The 21,619-nt window shown below is 41.9% G+C and overlaps 1 protein-coding gene across 2 annotated transcripts in view; it reads right to left on the bottom strand.

The window, feature by feature from the left end:
* Window positions 1-1,985: 1,985 nt before the first annotated feature.
* Window positions 1,986-21,619, bottom strand: part of LOC145999160 (uncharacterized) — a 134,925-nt gene continuing 115,291 nt past the window's right edge. For both annotated transcript variants that reach the window (XM_083136101.1, XM_083136095.1), the window contains exon 2: window positions 1,986-5,997. In XM_083136101.1, coding sequence (XP_082992227.1) covers window positions 3,282-5,900 — 2,619 coding nt within the window. In that variant the 5' untranslated portion in view covers window positions 5,901-5,997 and the 3' untranslated portion in view covers window positions 1,986-3,281. The remainder of the gene's footprint in view (window positions 5,998-21,619) is intronic.

Here is a 21,619-nt window from a genome sequence, read left to right as displayed (position 1 = left end):
ATGACTACAGGCGAAGATTATTTTTTCCAGCAGTAACCTGGCACTAAATTATCACTTGAAAATGCAAGTATATCAACAAATATTCTATGTTGACTAATGATAAACTGGTGTATCTTACATGCAAATATCTCCAAGGAAGAAAAAAAAAAGTATTATTTTCATCTTACTCAGCCTTGTGTATCAAATGCGCACAATATATTTAACTATGACTTCTAGTCTAATACATCTAGGGGGAGGGGGGAGTGTAAAGGATAATTCTTTCCCAAGACACTCAAATGTTAAGATCTCTTCCACGCAGCGTACCCTGGACTGCATTTTGAGGACTAAGGAGTCTTTGGTGTCTGAACTGACAACGAGTATAATCCTGTGTGGGGCTTGCGTTTTGTGCTGTTCACATGTGTTAGTGATTGTCCTTTCATTAATTGCATCTTGTCACCATTCATCCTCATCTTCGCGATTAGTTAAAAGTGGCAGAAAATCGAAGTAAAAAATCAATCAATCGAGTATCTCTATCTCTAGCTTTAAAACAATGTCTGTAAATTGTAGCAACATTATTGAGCTTTCTAGTCGAGTACGTAGCTTCAAATTGGGCTTATATTAACCTAGAAGTCAATGTGAAACGATTTCTGTAAACAGATCCTCATAGCACAATTTCTGGAGAAAACAGTTAAGTACCACTGTAAGAGTGTTCTTTGTCCTATATGACGGATTTTCTAATATGGACGCCAAGTACTGGAACAAGCATTGTACAAAAGCTACACTACAGAACCTACTGACATCTCTTTCGTGTGTAGTTCCACTGCATACCCCCTGGAGTCAGTGTCTAATCATACTACCAAGCATTTTTTTACCTCGCCGCAGCCAAAATCCAGAGACTTACCTCCATGTGCTCATCTCACAGTACAGTCACGGACATTCCTGCGTTGTAACGATTCCATTGAGACTTAATGGAATTGTTACAACCTAGAAGAGTCCATGACTGTACAACGAACGTGACAGAATGCACACAATAATAAAACTGACCTCGTTTTAAGATTTTTCAATATATTTGGAAATTTGCAAGGCGGTTTATTAAACCTTCAAAAATCACTACAAAAGTTTAAAACTTTATAAATGATCTTTTAATGAATTTGCAAGGCTAAACACAAAAATTATTATGCACTGAAAATGTAAACATACATACTTTTATTACAATGATAATAAAAAAAGGTTCGGAATCGAAACTTCGTCTTTTGTAAAAACAGGTTTCAAAATAAAAATAAAAGGGAACGAGGAAGAGCTTCCGCTTCCCACACCAAACATTAACACAAGATTTCAGAATCTACAGACAAAAAAAAAATGAACACAATTTCTTCTTTCAATGATTAGGAATGATAAAAATAAGCAGGTACAAATTAATATTTTCCCCTCAGTGTCAACATTTTAAAAACAAAGAAACAGCACATCAGAATAATTCAGATTTCTGAAAGAAACCTTTCGATGCCTTTGAAATGTTCATGTCTGTTGCAACAAGATCTCACGTTACCATTTCTCGATGAGTAAGATTCACATGTTTCTGAACTTATATTGATACTAGCTACATATATCCTTAACGACTTGAAGCTCTCGAAAGCGATTTGCTCTATTACCGCGCTTAGCAGTACTATTTTCTATTTACGTTTTGTGTTTTTCACAAACATCAACCTGTTGCTGTTGATCGAGCTTTCGAGTTCAACTGTTTTTTTTTTCTCGATTCGAAAACAACAACTAAATAGTATATTACAGCGAATTATCTGAGAACGTGTCATGAAAAATCAATGTAAATGTACTAGCAGTTCTCAAATTAGTTCACGTTCGGGTGTACAATGAATATGGCAGGATAGAATCGAACACTAGATGTGGTAGACTTGTATTAATGAGCCACTTGCTAAATGCTGTCTTCGTGGAATGTATTAGAATACAAATTTATAGGCCAGAAGGAACATTCTGGACTTAGTACCCTATACTTTCAGGACGTTCAGATCGTTGTGTTTGAATTACAGATTAATAAGAGGTAGTAGTTACACAAACGGAACAATACAGATACTACCTCGCACGCTTTACCTGATACTGCACATACCAGGGCAACTCTACCGTTACAGGTACTCCAAAGAGGTATTGAAAGCTTTAAGGAGCAATGCACCTTCGAGAGCTTCAGTTGCCAATGTGAATCAATCCTTAAACAAATAACAGTTCCAGAATTTTTGGAACACCCCACAGCATTACCCTGTACTGCATCACTAATTTCTTGCTCTCCCTCGGTGCAGGGGAATGATAACAAAAAAGTACACAACGTTCCTTATTACAAAAGAAAAGTTCTTTAGAGAAATGTCACTTTGCAGCTTCTAACCATAACAAGAAACATTGGACATGATAAAAAGGATAAGTTACATCAGCTGCGTACTTCCATGCATTAATTATTGGGGGAGAAAAACAGTAATAAATTACATTGTAAAAATAGGAATTCTCTGTTAAGGGAAACCGCTATGGGGCTCTCCTGCAAGAAGCCCTTGACGGAATGTCTTCAACCTTCCAGCTTTCTGGAAAAACCTCAACCAACCCCTTAGCAGGTAACAACAATAGCGTTACTAGAGTAAACAAAAGCAATGGAACAGTATCCAATGGGACTCTTTGTAGGCCGACCACGAAAAGAAGTTAATTATTTTGGCGCTTCCCATGTCTTTAGAAGTTTTTTTAATCTTGAATTTGTTCTGGTCCCATTCTTCGCACAATTTCACCACACTTTCGTTTCGAAAAATATAACCGCATCCACACACACGCGCAGAACATCCTCCCAAAGTCATGATTGATTTGTGTCGATGCTCGCTCATGTCGAAGATCAGAACTTTTTGAGGCCAGTAGCTGTTCATTTTTTTCTTGTTTGGAAGACCAGAAAAGCAGCTTTCTGAATTCACCTCCCACAAAGTTATACTCTTTAGAAACTCTATACGCATCACAATATTAGGTGTTCTGGCAAGAAATTGTCGAATTTCAAAGCTGCTTAACGTTCTTGAAGGCACTATTTTTTAAAGAAGTGTATCGTTCAGACATACACACTACTTTTGTTCGCTCGCGTTGTGGTATCCTCACGCACAAAAGGAACGATTAACTCGCTGTTCAATGACCCGAGATCACATTCTGTAGTTGCATTATTATGTGCACCAACTTTTTGAACACGTTTCTAGAAAAATAATCGGCTAACGCAGCAAGATAATTGCGTTGCCAACACGTTCAGCACAACCAACGGCTTTAGCACAGGACTTTCACACTTCTGTCCCGTCCTCACCTTCGTCCTCGTACAGTGGATCGGTGAAAGCGCAGTCCGACCCCGACGACGACAACTTCTTCTTCGGTTTAGGCGGTGGCTTTGGCGGCACCTTCCCAGAAGTCTTTCTCACCGAACCGTTCATGGTCGGATGGTTTCCGTTGCGCATCGGCGATGGTTTATGGTCAGAGTCCTCAATGGACGAGATTGACGACCTCTTGCTGCCTCCTGATCGAGGCATCGCACCTGAATACGAACTCATGTCCATACTTGGAGGCCTTCGAGGAATTTCGTCGTTATCCCTATACAAGCTTGATCCTTCTGGTGATGTCCTTGCCCAACTGTTTCTGTTCCGTCCGCTGTCAGGTACCGATGGAACCAGCCTTTTCAGGTGGACCGGATCTATGTGGATTGTTGGTACGTGCGATGGGCTCTGGGTGGGGCTTGGTGAGGTGCTGCGTGCAATATTGGGCGTGCTCCGAGGATATGACCCTTTGAGTGCTCTCGTGGGGGCCGGAGACGGCACGTGCTCCAGTTCTTCAATGGGGGCGTAGTGTGGAGGGAGGGGGCTGTTGGGATTGAAGTTTGGTGTTGGTGGTAAAGGTCGAGATCGACCCAGAGTGGATGTCTGGGGCTGCGATTCGAGTCCTGGAGTCTTGTTGAGCGAAAGCACTGAACTTCCGTCAGCCGTCGTCCTGGGCCCGAGGTTATCGTAAATAGGGTCATATTTCGCAAGAGGGTCGATTCTGAGCGGCGCTGTCCAGCTGGGGACACGCGGCCGTCTAGGAATTGTCACGTATCCTGCTCGGGGAGTCACTACGGGCTGTGAGTTGAAGGGTGGCGAGAATGGTGACTGCGAGCGAGAGTATGGTAACGTGCCAAATGCGTTTGAAGTAGGTGCTGGGTACGGTGGGCTGTGGTTTGGAGACCCTGCGATTGGCTGTGCGTGCTGTGCAGGGAGGCGGCTGTTGTCTGGTGCCGTGGATGCAGAGCTACCTGCCGGCGAATCCTGACTGGCTCTTGGCGGGAATGCTAGCAAATCCGGATACTGTCGGCCATCCGAACGTACAGAGTCTGCGTCCAGCGTCTCTCTCGATCTCTGATTCGGATCATCTGCGGAGTCTATGGAGTGCTGCGGCAATCTCTCGTCGCTGTCGTCGCACTCCTGAACCATGGGTGTGGAATCGAGCAGCTGGAGACTGACGTCAGCCAGCTCGACATTCTGGACTGGTTGATTTTCGTAGCGTCGTGGAGGCTTCTGAACAGGATTGACGACAGTCAGCAAGCTCTTCTCCTGTTCAGGCTGATGTGGAATGTCTCCATTGGCCGACAGAGAATCTCTATTCTTCTTCGGGTGATCTCGATCCTTGTTACAGAAGCAGCAACAGAGGACAAGGGCTATCACCAAAAGGAGAACGGCGCCGGCAACCAATCCAACAATCAATGACCAATTAGCACCATCTAACCCAGAACCACCCCCAACCATCCAGGCGTGGTCATCGCGGACAACTAGCGAAACGTTCTGTTCGGCGACGCCACCAGGATTCTTGGCTACGCACTGATAATCACCTCTGTCTTTAGGAGCAAGGTTCGTAATCGTGAGGTTGTTCCATCTTGCTGGTCCTTCAGACTCCGATATCACGAACTGCTGATTGGTGTGAGGCGACACGGACATGTTGGAGATGACGCGGGAGTTGAGAACCCACCGCACAACCGGAGCAGGGTTTCCGATGACCTTGCAGCTGAGAGTCACATTCCGTCCAGGAGTACCAACCACGGCACCGTTGGGGATGTCTATCTCCGGTCTGCAGGCGAAGTCATCTGACTCCAGTTCGTTCCAAGGCCTCTCCCTAATCCTCTCTGGTTCAGCACAAGCAGTCGGCTGGGCGTAGAGGTTTTTCTCGATGGTCCAATCTCTGAACTCCTTTAAGCGACAGTCGCACTTCCACGGATTTCTTTGCAACTCGAGACTCTTGAGGTTGGTTAGATGCTCGACGGCAGACATCTTCATGTACGTAAGCCTATTACCTGCTAACTTTAAGTGATGCAAATTTGGAACGTTAAGGAATGCTTTGTGGCTTATATGAACAAGTCTGCAATTCGTGAGGTCGACAGTCTGCAAAAACGTCAAGTTCTTGAACAATCCATCTTCCAATTTCTGGATGGGATTGTTGTTCACAAATAGAAGCCTAAGCCTTCCATTGTCGTGGAATGTACCAGGGTACAAAGTCTGAATGCGATTGTAGGACAAATCCAATTCGATGAGAATTTCTAGTCCATTGAAAGCGTCTTTATATACCTCTTCGATGGAGCAATATCGTAGAAACACTTTGTGCAGATTCACTAGTCCCGCTGTCTTGAACGCGTTGGTACTTAAAACGACGAGGGGATTGTTGTTAAGGTCCAGGGATTGGATTTCTGAACTTAGGTTGCTTGGGACCACGCTGAATCCCAAGTCCACACACTCGGCAGCTTTGCGTCCCGACACCCATTTGCACTTGCAGTTGCTTGGGCAAATCGTCCAGTCGCCGCTGACACTACACACGATCTGCACCAAGACCGCCAGCAAGAACCAGATCTTCCGGTGATGTTCCTCCTTCGACCATGGCCCCTCCATTTCTCCATAGACTTTTCCGTGCTCCGGTCACTCCAACATTACGTCAGGCGGGTGGTCAACGGTTACACGGGCGAAGGAACGTTTCAGGCAGCGACATCTGGAAAGACAGAAAATAAAGAGAGCTTAATGATCTGGGAGGAAAGTTTGTCAACGAATAAAAATAACTACGAAAATATGAAGGATTAGATGCCACTACAGAACACTTACACATTTCTCCCTCTACTCTTTGCGGCCCTTGAGAAGTTTAATTGGGACGTGAAACTACTGAAAGTAAATTCTCTCTGCAGTCTTGTACAGTCAAGTTCAATGATACGTTCATCCAAATTCTACACCATCATATTAATTAATTTTGTTTTGGGCAATGTGCGTTTAACAAGTTAAACAGGCCCGTTACTAAGCAGAGGGCAACCTCCCTAACCGCTCCATTAAGCACCACATATCTTTGAATTTGACTGTACAAAACAAAATCCTATTCCTTACATGAAAAATATAATAAAATTAAAGAGTATTGATTTTATAGTCGTTATAGCTGTTTCAACTTGAAAAAACTTGCGAGTGCGTGTATTCATCAGGATAATGAACTTGATTTAGTCCTATACAAGGTGAGTCAAAGTTTCCGGACTGAGGTTATATGTAGGAGTTTTGAGGTTAACAGAAAGTAAAATTGGTTGTGTAGCCATCATTTTACATTTCTCACTGGGTATCTTAAATACGTACTTAGTTGAACAGTAGCCTTGCTTGATTCGACACAAAAGTTGTATTTCTAACACAAATTATTTTTGTTTCTTGCAGGATTAGAATGAAACAATTCGAACCATGTTCTGCTGTATACCCGGGAACACCGTAACAGTAACGTCATGAAATGTTAAAAGCTGTGGAAATACACCATTTCTGTATCAAATGTTTCGATTGGTATTCACGCATCCGGCCGGGAAGTTCGTGAAGATGTCTGTGAACACTCCAAAAATAGGACGTCTATGAAAATTAAGAAGTGATAAAAAAATTCCACAAGATGAAAAGAATTGTGGAAACTGACAGGCGTGCAACAGTAAGTATGAGTGCAGAGGACACAGGACTCAATAGGTGAACAAATAGTGGCATGCTGGTTGGACACATAGGAAGTGGATGGAGTTAGACATCTGGAGCGTCTTACACGGCAATGCAATGTGTCACAAGATGATCATTGATGTGCAGTTTCTGGTTACAGAAGAGGTTTGTTTCTCATAAGTAATCTCTTACACATCCCCCTTATGGCACACAATCAGCCCCTGCTGACTTCATGTTGTTTTCCAAATTGAAAACAGCTTTTAAGGGGAAATATTTGACGCTAAGAACATTCAGAGGAGTGCAACAAAAGCTCTACACAAGATTCCAGAAGAGAATTATGGTAAAAGTTTAGATTATTTAGGTAAAAAATGTATGAAGTGAATTAGTGTCATGGACGATTACTTTGAAACAAATATTTTTTTGCCCAGTTCGGAAACTTCGTTGTCACACCTTGTACTGAAAAAAATCGCACTTATAATCTACACAATATACAAATCCACAACATGTATTTTATTGTGATATAAGGGAGGTTCATTTCTGTAAAATTATCAACAAAAACTACGTATTTTTACTAATAGCAATTACTGCATATATAAAACGTTAAATGCAATGTGTATTACATATATGTTAACACACAATTCACACACACAGATATATTGTTATTGATTTTCTACAGAACTATGGACACAAACACTGATGAAAATCTATGAAGGAAATAAAATAGGAAATTTCAATACAAATATGAAATGTGATTCAACAATTGAGTCAAGAAGAGAAAAAAATAACAGGTTTACTAGTTACAAAGAACCCAAGTGCAACTAAGAGTGCAATGTGTAACATACATCTGTGCATAATAATACAAAAGAGACAAAAAAAAATACCCTTCATTTACACTGTCATTAGCGAAATATTTGTTTATTGTCAAATACAATAATTTGCAGACTTTTCTCGTGAAAACGTAGAGATGTAAATCGCGACTTCCACACATCGGATTATTGTTTGGATCTTAAGTTCATGGCTGTGAAAAGCTTATGTCGAGTCCACATTGTTTTCGGATAGTCTCATCGATACTGAATTCTGTTCAAAGTGGAATCTGAATTACAGGATGTTGTCCCGCCGGTAATTGAACTTTGAACCCTCGATCGCAAGTAATTTGTGTTAACTACTACGCTCGATGAGGCTACGCCCGCCTAACTCTCTGGCATTCCTAAACCTGAATGTTTATTGCCACAGCAACATAAGGTTTTCCATCCTGGTCAAGATCAATCCACGCTTGCCCAATGTTACCAATTCCTTTCCAGTCCATAGTAAAATTGCTATGGCTTTGTTCAAATCACATTTTTCAACATAAATTTTCTATCCTCAACCATAACATAAGGGGATCAATATTCAGAGTATCCCAGAAGACCCCGTTCCCCTACATGCACAATGTTGCGACTGTGTTGAAAACTGGCCGGTATTATTTTAATTTCCAGCTTTACTGAGAGGACAATTAGTGGTGAACTAACTCATCCTTTTGATTACAAGCTCTAGGACGTTCATGACTTTAGGAATTTAATATTATAAGAAAGTTCAAGTCAAGTATGCAGAAATGAGCTGTATCGGCCAACTAGATTCGTTGGTTTTATTTATTTACTGTAACGTCAAGTTTGCAAGTAGAATATAGTATAATGTAAATAGATAAACATATATGTTGTAATAAATAAATGTCATACACAGTTAATATATACTACAGTCTGTAGAGTATGCAGATCAGTATTATGTAAATTTTGCAAAATTTGTCCAGAATTTTCGGAGCAATCACGAAACGAGGAAACCCGAAAATGTTCTTGCGTCATATAGGGAACATTTCTAATATATATCAGGAAATATGAGGAAATGGCCAAAGAGAAATTAACAACAAAAAAATGGGTCAAGTAAAAATGGTACAGCGCGCGAGAGTGGAATTTTCTCACGAAGAGTCAACAAATTTCCGCATCTGTTGCCGCATGCAAGGACGGGTGCGGAGGGGAGGAGAGGTTAAGGTAATGGGGCATCGGAGCCTGCTCGCCAATTACAACGACGCTGATTAACCGACCTACCTCGCTCATGAATATGGATTCATCACCGCCGCCCGCCACTTTGACACCTTCCGAGACCTCCCCAGACAGAGAGGACTAATTTTCTGTATCGCACCCCTGCGCCTACGCGTCGCGAAGGGGTTGGGGGAGCGGGTCTTGGCGAGGGAGCTTCTCGTGCGTCTCCCCTCTCCACCTTCGTATCGGAGGATGACCTTAAAGAAGGGCGGATTAGAAGAGATTTTGCTTCGTTCCTTTTCCGCCTGGTACTAGGCAACCGCGTGGTAGCATGTCGTAATGTTGGTTGCATATTGAACGGGGCAGCAGTGAAGTATTTAGGAGTTCCGCTAAAAAAAATTATCGAGATCACGTAGTGTACAGCTTGTTTATCGCAATCTATTAATGCATTGTTGGAGAAATGAATGGTTAGTTCACCGAACTATCAAGCTGAGCTGCTCCTTATTGGATTGATTGATTTGCTTTATTTTACTTCGCTTCTTGTGCCACTTTTGGCTAATTTGCGAAGATGGAGATGAGTGATGATGTGATGAATAGACACTCACAAACATCCATGCCGAGGCCGGGATTCGAACCCGTAGCGCCCTGTGCTATAGAGCAACCACAAGGAATAGAACCTTCGTCGAAAAGTCTCCGCACAACTTTCCCTTCTTCCGTTCAACTCTGACCATAAGGAAGCATTGCCTTGTAATCAAGGGGTCCTGGGTTCGATACCCGGTGGAGGCATATAGTGGACTTACAACACCAACTCAATCAATCAATCATAAGGAAGCATGCTCCACTCTGCCACTCCCCTCCGCGTGGGGGTGAGGTGCACAGAAGTCGCGGGTCTGCGCAGGCTTGTGGTTCCACTATAACCACTCCACCAAGGGAGCCGGCGCTCCTTATTGGAAGGGGGAGGCAGGATAAAGCTTCAGTAGTAGTGGTTCCGCTTACAAATGAAGTCGAGACTGCTTCAAAAACGTTCGTCTAATTTCGTCATTAAAGGAGCACAAGTTGTTGTTATTATTATTATTATGTTTTCAATCGAAAGATTTAAACATTTCAATACACGGAAATCTTTGAGAAGTTTACACAGGCTGTAGATCTTGGCCTCCTCAGCAACCACCTACAATAAATGTTTTCTCTTTTGCAAAAACGTTACAACATTCCAAAACTACTAAAATTACTTTTACAGGACCCAAGTGAACCTTCGTGTTACTTTGCTGTCGAAGCCTATTATGAATCACATATATCTACACACACACGCGTTTATATGGCGCGCACACACAACACAGTAAGATTCCATTTATGCTCTAGAGTAATTTCACAACACCCGGGCCATGGCATCAAATATACCGGATCATATCCAGTGGTTTTTAAAGTATTTTCTTCTTTTTCTTAATAGTAGGTATTTACTTACTAGTAAACTTGTTCAGAGCGGTACATCGACTTGTCGAAAATGAATTTACGGGACCGCTGTCCCGCGAAGGAAATCTAAACAGATGATTTTTTTTTAATAATTTTGGAATGTTGTAGAGGAGAAAAATTTTGTACAAATGTTTGCTGTAGACTGAAGGTTTAATTGCACCTTACAATTAAGGCCCAAAAATCCTAACTTATCGTCGAAGACCAAATACATCTTTATGCTCCGGAAATGTGACCATCTGAAGTAAAGTGCCTCATATATAAGGGCTGTTTCAAATGTTCTTTCCGTCTCAAGTACCACTGAATACATGCACACAGGCACAGTACAGCACATGAAAGCGACAGGAGTATACTGTACTATGGGATCTGTCGCGCTAACCTAGCAGGCTTGACGACGTAGGTTAACTTCAAAACGAGCATTGGGGAAAGAAACGGAACAATATCACTGAAATGAAGTTCCACTCCGCGTTGTGCCACTTTGGTGCTAAAGCTCCCTTATCATGACCCAAAGTAATAATACTACCACCAACAAACCGAAACGAAACCGAACTACCCAAAACTTATTAATGCTATTCCAATGGACGACTCTTTCGAAAACGTTCCTCATTTTGAACAAGCATGTCTAAAATTGTAACTTCTTAGAAAATTGAACTCGATCATTTACCAGTAGTTTGAACTTGCTGTTGTCTCGATATCTCTAACAGTGGCTCCTTTTGTATCGCACATATCTAAATGATAGGGAATTTAACCCTAGTAAACGCTAGATTCATCCCGCAACTTAGAATATCAACATGGTTCTTAGAGACGAGACACATTTTAGAAAGAGTCTTTGCCGAAACACGGACAAGCTACCTAACTGCCCCTTGCTCTAAAAACATAAATCCAAAGACTACCATAAAGATATAGATACCTACCTAGAAATTTGGAACATTTGGTATGATAAGCCGTTAATATTTCTTCAGCAAGCCAATATGAAGCGAGAACGCGTCGAAGCTTACGTCTACCAGAAACAATGTATTGCAGTAACTGACGGGAGGATAAGAATATATTGACAGTAAGCCCAAAACTCGAAGATTGTTTAATCAATACATGGAATGCGCAATTGATAGTTGGTTTGTTGTGGAGAGTACCTCACTTTCTCCCCAAAACTTTTCTCACAGCACACTAGCACAACTGTGCCGGGTTTAAAAAAAAATACCCCATGTCACCAATCTTAATCCAGGCACTGCAAGAAGCAATGCGTTGTTATGATTCCCGCCTCATTTGCAACATTATATTTATAATCCTCCCGAAGCTTTCCTTTGACGTCGACGTCGGCGGAATGGTCAGTGTAAGGTGCTCCAAAGCCAGGGATCGCAGATTAGAATCCTGGACAAAGAATAGTTCACATCCTTCATTCTCAGCATTGCGATTACCCATAAGATAGAATAGCGATATACAATAACAATGTAAAGGATTTGCCATTTTATAATATCTCCAATAGTCCTCTTGAGGTTGAGAACCTCCCACACGGTTATTCTTTGGGTGAGGTGTGCTACGCGCGTCGACTCTCATCGGCGACGTTATCTTCGTTGTATTTCCGATAATGGAAAGGAAGGGATGTAGAATGTATCAGAAAGAGGACAAGAGACTGGGAGAGAAAGAGAGTCTTTCTTTCATTCATTTTTCTCCTTCCTCTTTTTATTTCTTCCTCCCCCTCCAAGAGAGAGCACATAAGTTATTTTCCATCTCTCTCCCCAATCCCCAAGTTACCTTCTCTCGGATTCCTTCTTCACCTCATTCTTGATGTGACAGGATGATGGGTCATAACCACCTCTCCCTCTCTCTGAAGAAAAAAGAAGAAGAAAAGAGAGAGAGAGAGAGAAAGAGAGACATCTGGCATTCTTTACAGAAGACCCCACCGCTTCTTCCAAGTTGCCAACTTCATGATCAATCAGATAGGATCGGCTCTGAACCTACAGTTTAAAGTGGAATCAAAACCAACCCGAGACCCCTTGGTAAAAAGGCAACAGTGTTACGCTATCGATGAGGCTCGATACTTCATTCCAGTTCCTCAGTCGGCCTCACTAGGCTGAACATTATTGAAATTTCTATTCCCTGTCGGGTATCGAACCAGGAACCACCCGTACTAAAGATAAGAGAGATAAACATCTCTACTACGCAGGAAGCCATATTATATATCATGCACGATGTGCAAAACCGTTGCGACGGAAGCGCCATCAGAATTAACCAATAGGCATTCAGTAAATTCTCCCAAATTCCGCGTGGTTTGTTTACCTGCACCTCCCCCTTTCTTTTTCCAGTAAATGAGAAATAGCCGTGTAGCATTCTCCCCTCTCTCCTTTGAAGCTTCCCTATTTTGCCGCAGTGTGACGTAACGGTGCTTCATTCCCGATTGCAGTTCATAACCAAGACCATGGAAAAGCACCTGCGCTGAAATCGTAAAGGGAAACATATAGCTAACGGCGAAAATTAACGTCCAGCGGACGATTCTAAAAAGACCCAAAATGCTTGTAAACCTCAGTTTAAATGAAACCTTTCGGATGTACATTACATGCACGTGTTTTTAAAACAAAAAATATTGTTCGCTGCAAGAACGTGTGGAGTTACGAGTTAGGTAGAGAAGGTTAACTGAACGTTCTATAATGGTGAACAGATTATACACACAGTTCCTTGTTGAATAAATCATGATGGGAACAATTATCTCAAATATAATCCCTTCTCTTCTCCCCCCCTCGGACAAGAGAGAGAGAGAGAGAGAGAGAGAGAGAGAGAGAGAGAGAGAGAGAGAGAGAGAGAGAGAGAGAGAGAGAGAGAGAGAGAGAGAGAGAGAGAGAGAGAGGATTAAAGAAATACATTTCTCTCTCTTTCTCTCAATGTCAATGTGGTAAAACTTCGATAGCGTCCCAACACCTCTCACTCGTTTATTTCGTCATTTTTAACATTCGTACTTACCTATTCTGCATTGTGAAGAAAGATTGTTTAAGGTGGGATTTTGCTTTTTTCACGCAAAAAAGTTCAATTTTTGACATAAAGAGTAATTATTAAACCATTGACATTAGCCCCAAAAACCATCCACGGGTAGCCCCACAAACCATTGACGTTAGCCCCAAAAATTCACGATAGCCCCACGAACCATCACGAGAACGAGGTATGCCTAGAGATTAGGTTAGGCCCGTTAGGTTAGGTTCCATTAGCACTCATTTCGTTCAATTTAGCATATACGGACAGCATCGTTTTTTCTCGATGAAAGAAAATACCAACAAGAATTTGTAAATGCTACAGAAACTCATTTCGGTAAGTAGTTTCTTGTGTAAAAATGAAGAAATCCGTTGGGACGCTATCGAAGTTTTACCGTCAATGCTGCATCTTTATTGAATTTCTCCTGAATTCTTTGAATTTCTGAATCATGGCTAATTTATACGAGGTGCGTTCCAAAAGTTACCGGAATAGATTTATGGGTGCACGGAGTAAGATACCGCCACGCCACGACTGGCAACCTTGTGCGTCTTAATGGTAATTGATGTTATGCCATTGTTCAATCACAGTGGGGAAAAGAAGTGTATGCGTGTGCCGGGTAAATAGGTGCCAACCGTAAAGGTCGGAGATGAAAAAAGCAAGAAATATGAAGCAGTGTGAACAGAAGCATAGAGCGATCACAAGGAAAAGAACCTTCGGCCAAAAGTCTCCGCGTACCTTCTCATCCAACGGTTCAACTTGGGCTATAAGGAAGCATGCTCCACTCTGCCGCACACCTCCACGCGGGAGTACGGTGCACAGGAGTCGCGGGTCTGCGCAGGTTCTTTTGCCTGTAGTTCCACTATACAGTCCTGTATTTGGTTCACTTCAACTTCATTTCCTTCCACTTTTGTCTAATCGCCAAGATGAAGATCATGTTGTTGAGACGGTAAAAGGACAATCACAACACACACACACACACACACACACGAGCCACAGAACACAACCCACACACAGGATTAAATAATGTTGGTTTTGGCGCCAGAGCCTCATTTGCCCGCAAGAACACAGCTTCCAGGGTGTACCAACTGGTTCACAACTTTAGTCCATCTTATGAGTAGATGGGGGAAAAGGATATACAGGGTTATTCAAAAAGAAAGAGCAGATTTCAAATGTTTATTTCTCACGAACTATACGAGATAGAAACACGTGCCATACATCCATGGATAGAGGAAGGTTCAAAGTTTTATAATCCTGCCTATTAGTTCCATTCAATATACATCGAATTGTTGTAGCTATCAATTCAATAACTAGGGACCAGTTAATTCGTGTGTGGCAAGAAATGGAGTACCGTTTTGATGTTTGTCGGGCAACACATGGTGCTCATGTTGAGTGCATACATTAAAACTTTCAACAATAAAACTTGGAACCTTCCTCTATTCATTGATGTATGGCGCGTGTTTCTAACTTTTATAGTTCGTGAGGAATAAACATTTGAAACCTGCTATTTATTTTTGAATAGCAGTGCATTTAACTGCTGAAATATGATCCTATGAGAGAAGCATAACCAGATCAGGAAACGATTTAGTTATATTGCCCACTATCGGGGAGGTCATATGTACCTAGGTAGTTACTTTCCTTTGGTCTGACATTCTCTGCCCTTCTGATGTGTTTCAATTAATTGTTTTTGCAGACATTTTCTCGCCAGTATTTCTCAGTAAGAACCAGTGCCGTCCTGTGTGGAGTTATAGGGTGTATCGATCACGTCGTACACACACAGTAATTCAAAATAGAAATTGTACATGTTTAAATCCTTCAACTTTAGTCTGCTTTCTTGAAACGCTAGGTGGTGAGAGATGAAACTAGTTCCTATATTATTTTGTTTTTCTCTTTCCCCTCTCTAGGGAAAAGTAAAGGAAGGAAAAGACAAGAAATACCTTATCTTCCTTTTCCCTTGTTTCTTCCTTTCTTTCCATCCTTCTGCCTTGTTACTCGCCTGGCCCCTCCACACTTTACCTCCGCACTCGAGGTTCGGTGCAATTCGTACTCGGCTCTGATTTGTCTAGGGGTATCTTTCTTTGTACGACAATGCACGTGGGTTGCTACAAGTCAACATAATTATATAATTCACTACAAGAGACAACGGATAATCTTTGCGAAACCTTTATGATCAGGGGGATAAATTACCTTGTCCAGCTTTTGTGAAATTAAAGACGGAAATTTTGGATAATTTCTATAGTTTAATTAACGTAAAATTTAAAGTATATACATGTCGTATCCGAACGTTCATTTCTCTAATTATTTATCGGGCCAAAACTCTAATTTTTGATGTTGGAATCTCTATTGTTTGTACCTGGATGCTTTACATTTCATGAATTACATCTGAAGTACGCTTGTCACAAGGTAGACTCGCGTTACTCCAAGAAACGTCTTAACAGGCGCTAGGTCGCCCGACGTGTACATTTCTCAACCTCCACGGTGACAAGGCACTAGGCTGCCCGGCGCACCGTAATTACTTCAAAATAACATCCAGTACAAACTACCTTTTTACCTGTAAACTGGACACCAAGGCACTAGCTTGCCCGGCAATCCAATATCTTACAGCATCCGTTTCGGGAGATCTGTCCTCCGGTCCTAGCTAACCGAAGCAAAAACAGCCTCTCCCTTCCAAGTCTCAGTTCCAACAGCCGACCTCCCCTATTCTCATCTGGGAGTTTATATACGTTTGGTTGGCGTCTGTTGCCAACGGCCATTCTTTCAAAATTTTTAATCTTTCACAGCTAAACTGCCCGCCTTTCTTTTGAACGTTCGAAACACGAAGCAAGAACAGAGAGCTACATGGTATTTATACATGGAAAAATACGAACCTAAAAATGCATAATAAATTGATTTACACTAATCACACATATATATGTTTATACACTTGATTATCCAATTAATTAATATATTAATAAATATTTCAATAAGAGGAAAAAAAACACTGTTGCCCTGACACAGGGGCAGGGTAACAGATTCCCCCTCCCCAGCGTTACAATTCAATCTGAAATTTAAATTTCAGTATGTGTGAATTGTCTTAAAGTCACTGAGAAAAGTTAAAGCACTGTATCTGAAAAAGAAAAGTTCACTGAAACGTCATTTTCACTACACATCACAACCGTCTCTCTGAAAAGAAGAGTCTCGATTTCACTGCACAAAATATCCTATTTCCACACGGTTTCTTCCTCCGGAATCCTGGAAAACCTCCTGGACATCTCGGTCATCTGGTCATCAGGACTGTTCCCAGGTGCAGACGTATTCAGCTCCTCCACCTTCCAACGAACATGTCCAGCTCCCGCTCTAGGGTCGACTCAGCCTCTCCTCGGTCCATCCGAAGAACTCCCGGCTCCTTAGTCCCCTAGTCCTTGCGTCTGGGACATCCGCGGTACTCGGTTCGACTCCTGCCGAATTTCAGCTTCAAATGCTTTCAAAAAGTTCTATCGTTCGATCACACGACCCGAATTTTAAAACGGCTTTCCCATTTTTCATCTATAAGGAAACTTTCCGTTCCTTCTTTGGGCATCGAACTGCCATCCTTCAGCATTCTCTTAGCGATGAAAATCTCATGTCTTCATGTTCACAATTGTCACCACCCTTTATCGGCAAAAGGTTGACATAACATAAAATACAACAGTCCGTAATTTAAATCTTATATTCACATGAAATAAATTTACCAGAACTCAAATGTGTAGCGACAATAAATCAGGAACTTAATTAACTACTGTACAAACTAGAAGTCGACTTTTCGGCTTCTTTTTCATCATTTTTCACAGCCCTTCTACCCCCTCCCCTTGAGATGGATTCTCAGGGTAGAATTTAGGGACGAGTGCTTTCCCTCACACTTCTCAAATTTCTTCTCGGAATAACCTTCAGCTGGTCAACGTTAGCTAGAACTCTCTTCCCCTCACCTTCCTTTTCCAAAACAACATTATTTGGAGTAGTGAAATTCAGAATTCTGTAGATCCCTTTGAATTTCGGGAAAAAGCACGCAGTTTGCTTATTAAAATCAGACGAAATTCTGTGCTCTTGAAGCAGTACTCGATCTCCTACACTAAGATTAACCTTTCTTCTACCCTTATTGTAGGCCTTTGACGCCTTTTGCCTCGTCTTTTCCTCTTTTTCTCTTGCAAATTCGAAAGCCGCGCCCATTCTTTCCTTTAACTGCATGACGTTATCCATCTGTCTCTCCGCCGTGACGTCCTCCCCGGTTCCATCTTCCCTCTGAAGCTCCATTTTCCGAGTGTCATGCGGTGTGTACAAATCACGTCCAAAGAACAAGAATGACGGCTTCAATCCAGTCATCGAATTCGTTGCATTATTAATGGCAAAACTTATCGCGTCCAAATTTTCAGCCCACGACGAGTGTTCCTTGCAGAACTTTCCACGTGCTTGCTTGATTATCTTAATCGCTGCTTCTGATTTATTTCCCTTCGGTCTATATGGCGTAATATAGACAGGCTTGCAATTCACAGAACGCAACGTCTGTGAATACAGTTTGCTTCGAAATACACTCTGGTTGTCACTGACAACGTATTTCGGGAATCCTGACTGAAAACAGTACTTCAAAAATGCTTGCGAGATCGTCCTCGCCGTTGTAGTTCTAAGCGGTGTCAAACTAATGTGCCTTGAGAACTCATCTTGAATGACTAAACAGTACTTGTATCTCCCCTTCGTACTTGTAGGCAGTGGTCCAAAAATGTCCAGAAACACTTTGTATCCAGGCGCAGTAGATTTTCTCGAGTTCATAAATCCCATCTTTCTGCTGTTGTCAGGATTATACTGAAGACAAGTGATACAACTTTTGCAATAGTTACTGACATCTTTGACTACTCCGTCCCAAGTAAAATTCTCTAGGACCTTAAACAATGTCTTTCCATGTCCTAAGTGCGCAGATAATAAATCATCATGCGAAGATTTAAGTACTTCACTCTTCAACTTCTCTGGTACCCACAGCTTCAATCTGGAGCTAAACGGTGGATAAAGTCCAGTGTTTTCGTCAACGAAACGGTAAAGCAGTCCATCATCGTCGAGACAGGAATGTTGCAGATAAAAGTCAAATTTTCTCTTCTCTCGAGCATCCTTGATTTCAACTTCTTCTCCATTTAAACATCCAATTAATTTCGACAAGTAAGGATCACTCTGTTATTCTCCTTTCCACATTTCTTTATCGTTAAGATCTACGGACGGCGAAGTTTCTGTCTGTCCGTCCGTCTGTCTTCCATTTACAGTGTTGCCAGCTGCATCTGTAAACATCGCTTCCGTTTTCCTTTTCTGCTTCCGGTCGAATTTCTGCTTCTGCTCAGAAAGTGGCCTAGGTTTCGCTCGGAAAGGCATCTCGTTATTCACTTCCAAACGAACCTCGTAATCCTTTGCTAATCCCGGTTTATCTTGAAAAACATCAATATGCCTTCTCAGTATGGCAATCAATTTCGGCTTGTTTTCCTCTGAGATATCGGTACCCTCCATCAGCATGGCAATCCTTCTCTCTTCGTCAACCCCCTCCTCTTTGATGTCGCTGCTACGTGTCTCCGCTCCGCAAGCAGAAACGTTCTCTCGGACCCCTTCGACTCCATCCGTGGTCGAACCCAGTCCCCTAGAACTAACAGTATCAACGCTGTCACGTGTCGACGGCGCATCAAAAGGCACGATTTTCGTAAGATCAGGCTCAATTGCCCACCCGTTACGATGAATCATGGGTACAAGTCCCAGCTTAGCCATTAATGTCCTTCCCATTAACATTTCATGATTAGCACTAGATAACACAAATATCTGATCCCGAGCCTTGTGTACGTGAAACTTAATATTCACGTAAGCGCTCCCCAAAGATTCTACGTTTCCTTCCGCAAGTATTACTTTAGTTTTGCAACCCTTCAATTTTACTCCATTTGTCTTCATTTTCTCGAAAACCTCCAAAGACACAAAGTTAATGGACGATGCCGTATCAATACATGCGTGTACTTCCACATTAGCCACGTTGCATAAAACGATAGGTTCCCTTACGTCTTTAACATTTACATTGTGAGGTGAAAATTTTTCCTTCCTTGTAATATTTGCAGTTTCCACGGCACGAACTTGACAAATTCGTGGCGACTCTACGAGTTTTTTGTTGCTTCCTTCCCACGTTCATTAATCTTGTTTTCCCTACGGTGATTTGAAGCTCTGCAACCTTTCTGTCCACAAGTGTAGCATAATTTATTTCTCTGGCAATCTTCCTTCGAAAAGCGGTTCTGTTTGTTTTCATCCCTCACCGCAAGCCGCGAGGGTGGAGGGCGTGAAACCACATGTTCAGCCCTCAAACGCTCGACTTTCGGGCGGTCAAAACCAATGCTCACAGGGTCCAAGAAAATATCAGATTTCTTTCTCCCCCTCTCCTCTTCGCATTCCTGATTAACGGACTTTCTCAGCGCCAAGTTACGAATTTCGTCTTCAGAAACGAAAGACTTGAATCTCTGCCTTTCAAAAAACTCCGATTGTAGTTCTAGGGCGTACTCGCTCATTTCTCTCATAGAAGTGAATGTCTTGTTGTACAAATAATCCCTAAATATCGGATTGCAGTGCGATTTCACAAAGTCAATTCTCTCCTGTGCAGAAGCCGAATTCCTTATCCTACTAAAATGCCTGTCAACTTTGCGAACGTATTCCGCCAATCCCTCGTTAGCAAGTTGAAACCTCTGAGACAAAAATAACTCTGCTTCTCTCTGATAATCCAATCCGTGAAAAGCCTGCAAGAATTTATGCCTGAATTGTGAAAAATCACCGAACGGTTCCGTGAACAAAAACCACTCCCTCGCTTCATTTCGCAACGAAAGAGGAATAAACTGCTTCAGAAGATCATCTTCAGAAATTTTCAGCGTTCTCGCGTAATCTTCAATCCTATCCAGATACGAAAAAGCATCTTCCTTCCCTACATTTCCTTCAAATGTCGGAAGCGGCAAACGAATTTCCTCCATTGTCACTCTTGGAACGCACCTTTGTTCCTCAACAACAGAAAGTTCTAACGCGGTCGGGCTGGACCTACTCGAGTTACCAAGCGACATTCTTGTAACTTCCCCTTTTCTGTTTCGCAAGATCATCGGTTCGATCCTCGTCCGTTTCTCTCCTTAACTTTCAAATCAAAAATCTCGTTCAATATCCTGCGACAAGACCTCAAATAACTAAGTTCAATCCCGGACGAGCCCCCAAATAAATATGTTACTCGCCTGGCCCCCCCACACTTTACCTCCGCACTCGAGGTTCGGTGCAATTCGTACTCGGCTCTGATTTGTCTAGGGGTATCTTTCTTTGTACGACAATGCACGTGGGTTGCTACAAGTCAACATAATTATATAATTCACTACAAGAGACAACGGATAATCTTTGCGAAACCTTTATGATCAGGGGGATAAATTACCTTGTCCAGCTTTTGTGAAATTAAAGACGGAAATTTTGGATAATTTCTATAGTTTAATTAACGTAAAATTTAAAGTATATACATGTCGTATCCGAACGTTCATTTCTCTAATTATTTATCGGGCCAAAACTCTAATTTTTGATGTTGGAATCTCTATTGTTTGTACCTGGATGCTTTACATTTCATGAATTACATCTGAAGTACGCTTGTCACAAGGTAGACTCGCGTTACTCCAAGAAACGTCTTAACAGGCGCTAGGTCGCCCGACGTGTACATTTCTCAACCTCCACGGTGACAAGGCACTAGGCTGCCCGGCGCACCGTAATTACTTCAAAATAACATCCAGTACAAACTACCTTTTTACCTGTAAACTGGACACCAAGGCACTAGCTTGCCCGGCAATCCAATATCTTACAGCATCTGTTTCGGGAGATCTGTCCTCCGGTCCTAGCTAACCGAAGCAAAAACAGCCTCTCCCTTCCAAGTCTCAGTTCCAACAGCCGACCTCCCCTACTCTCATCTGGGAGTTTATATACGTTTGGTTGGCGTCTGTTGCCAACGGCCATTCTTTCAAAATTTTTAATCTTTCACAGCTAAACTGCCCGCCTTTCTTTTGAACGTTCGAAACACGAAGCAAGAACAGAGAGCTACATGGTATTTATACATGGAAAAATACGAACCTAAAAATGCATAATAAATTGATTTACACTAATCACATATATATATGTTTATACACTTGATTATCCAATTAATTATTTTTTATTAATAAATATTTCAATAAGAGAAAAAAACACTGTTGCCCTGAC

The sequence above is a fragment of the Lepisma saccharinum genome, chromosome 1 (assembly GCF_977018435.1).
Source record: "Lepisma saccharinum chromosome 1, izLepSacc3.1, whole genome shotgun sequence".
NCBI lineage: Eukaryota > Metazoa > Arthropoda > Insecta > Zygentoma > Lepismatidae > Lepisma > Lepisma saccharinum.
Note: the sequence above shows the minus strand (reverse complement) of the source record. Positions and strands in the feature narration are given on the sequence as shown.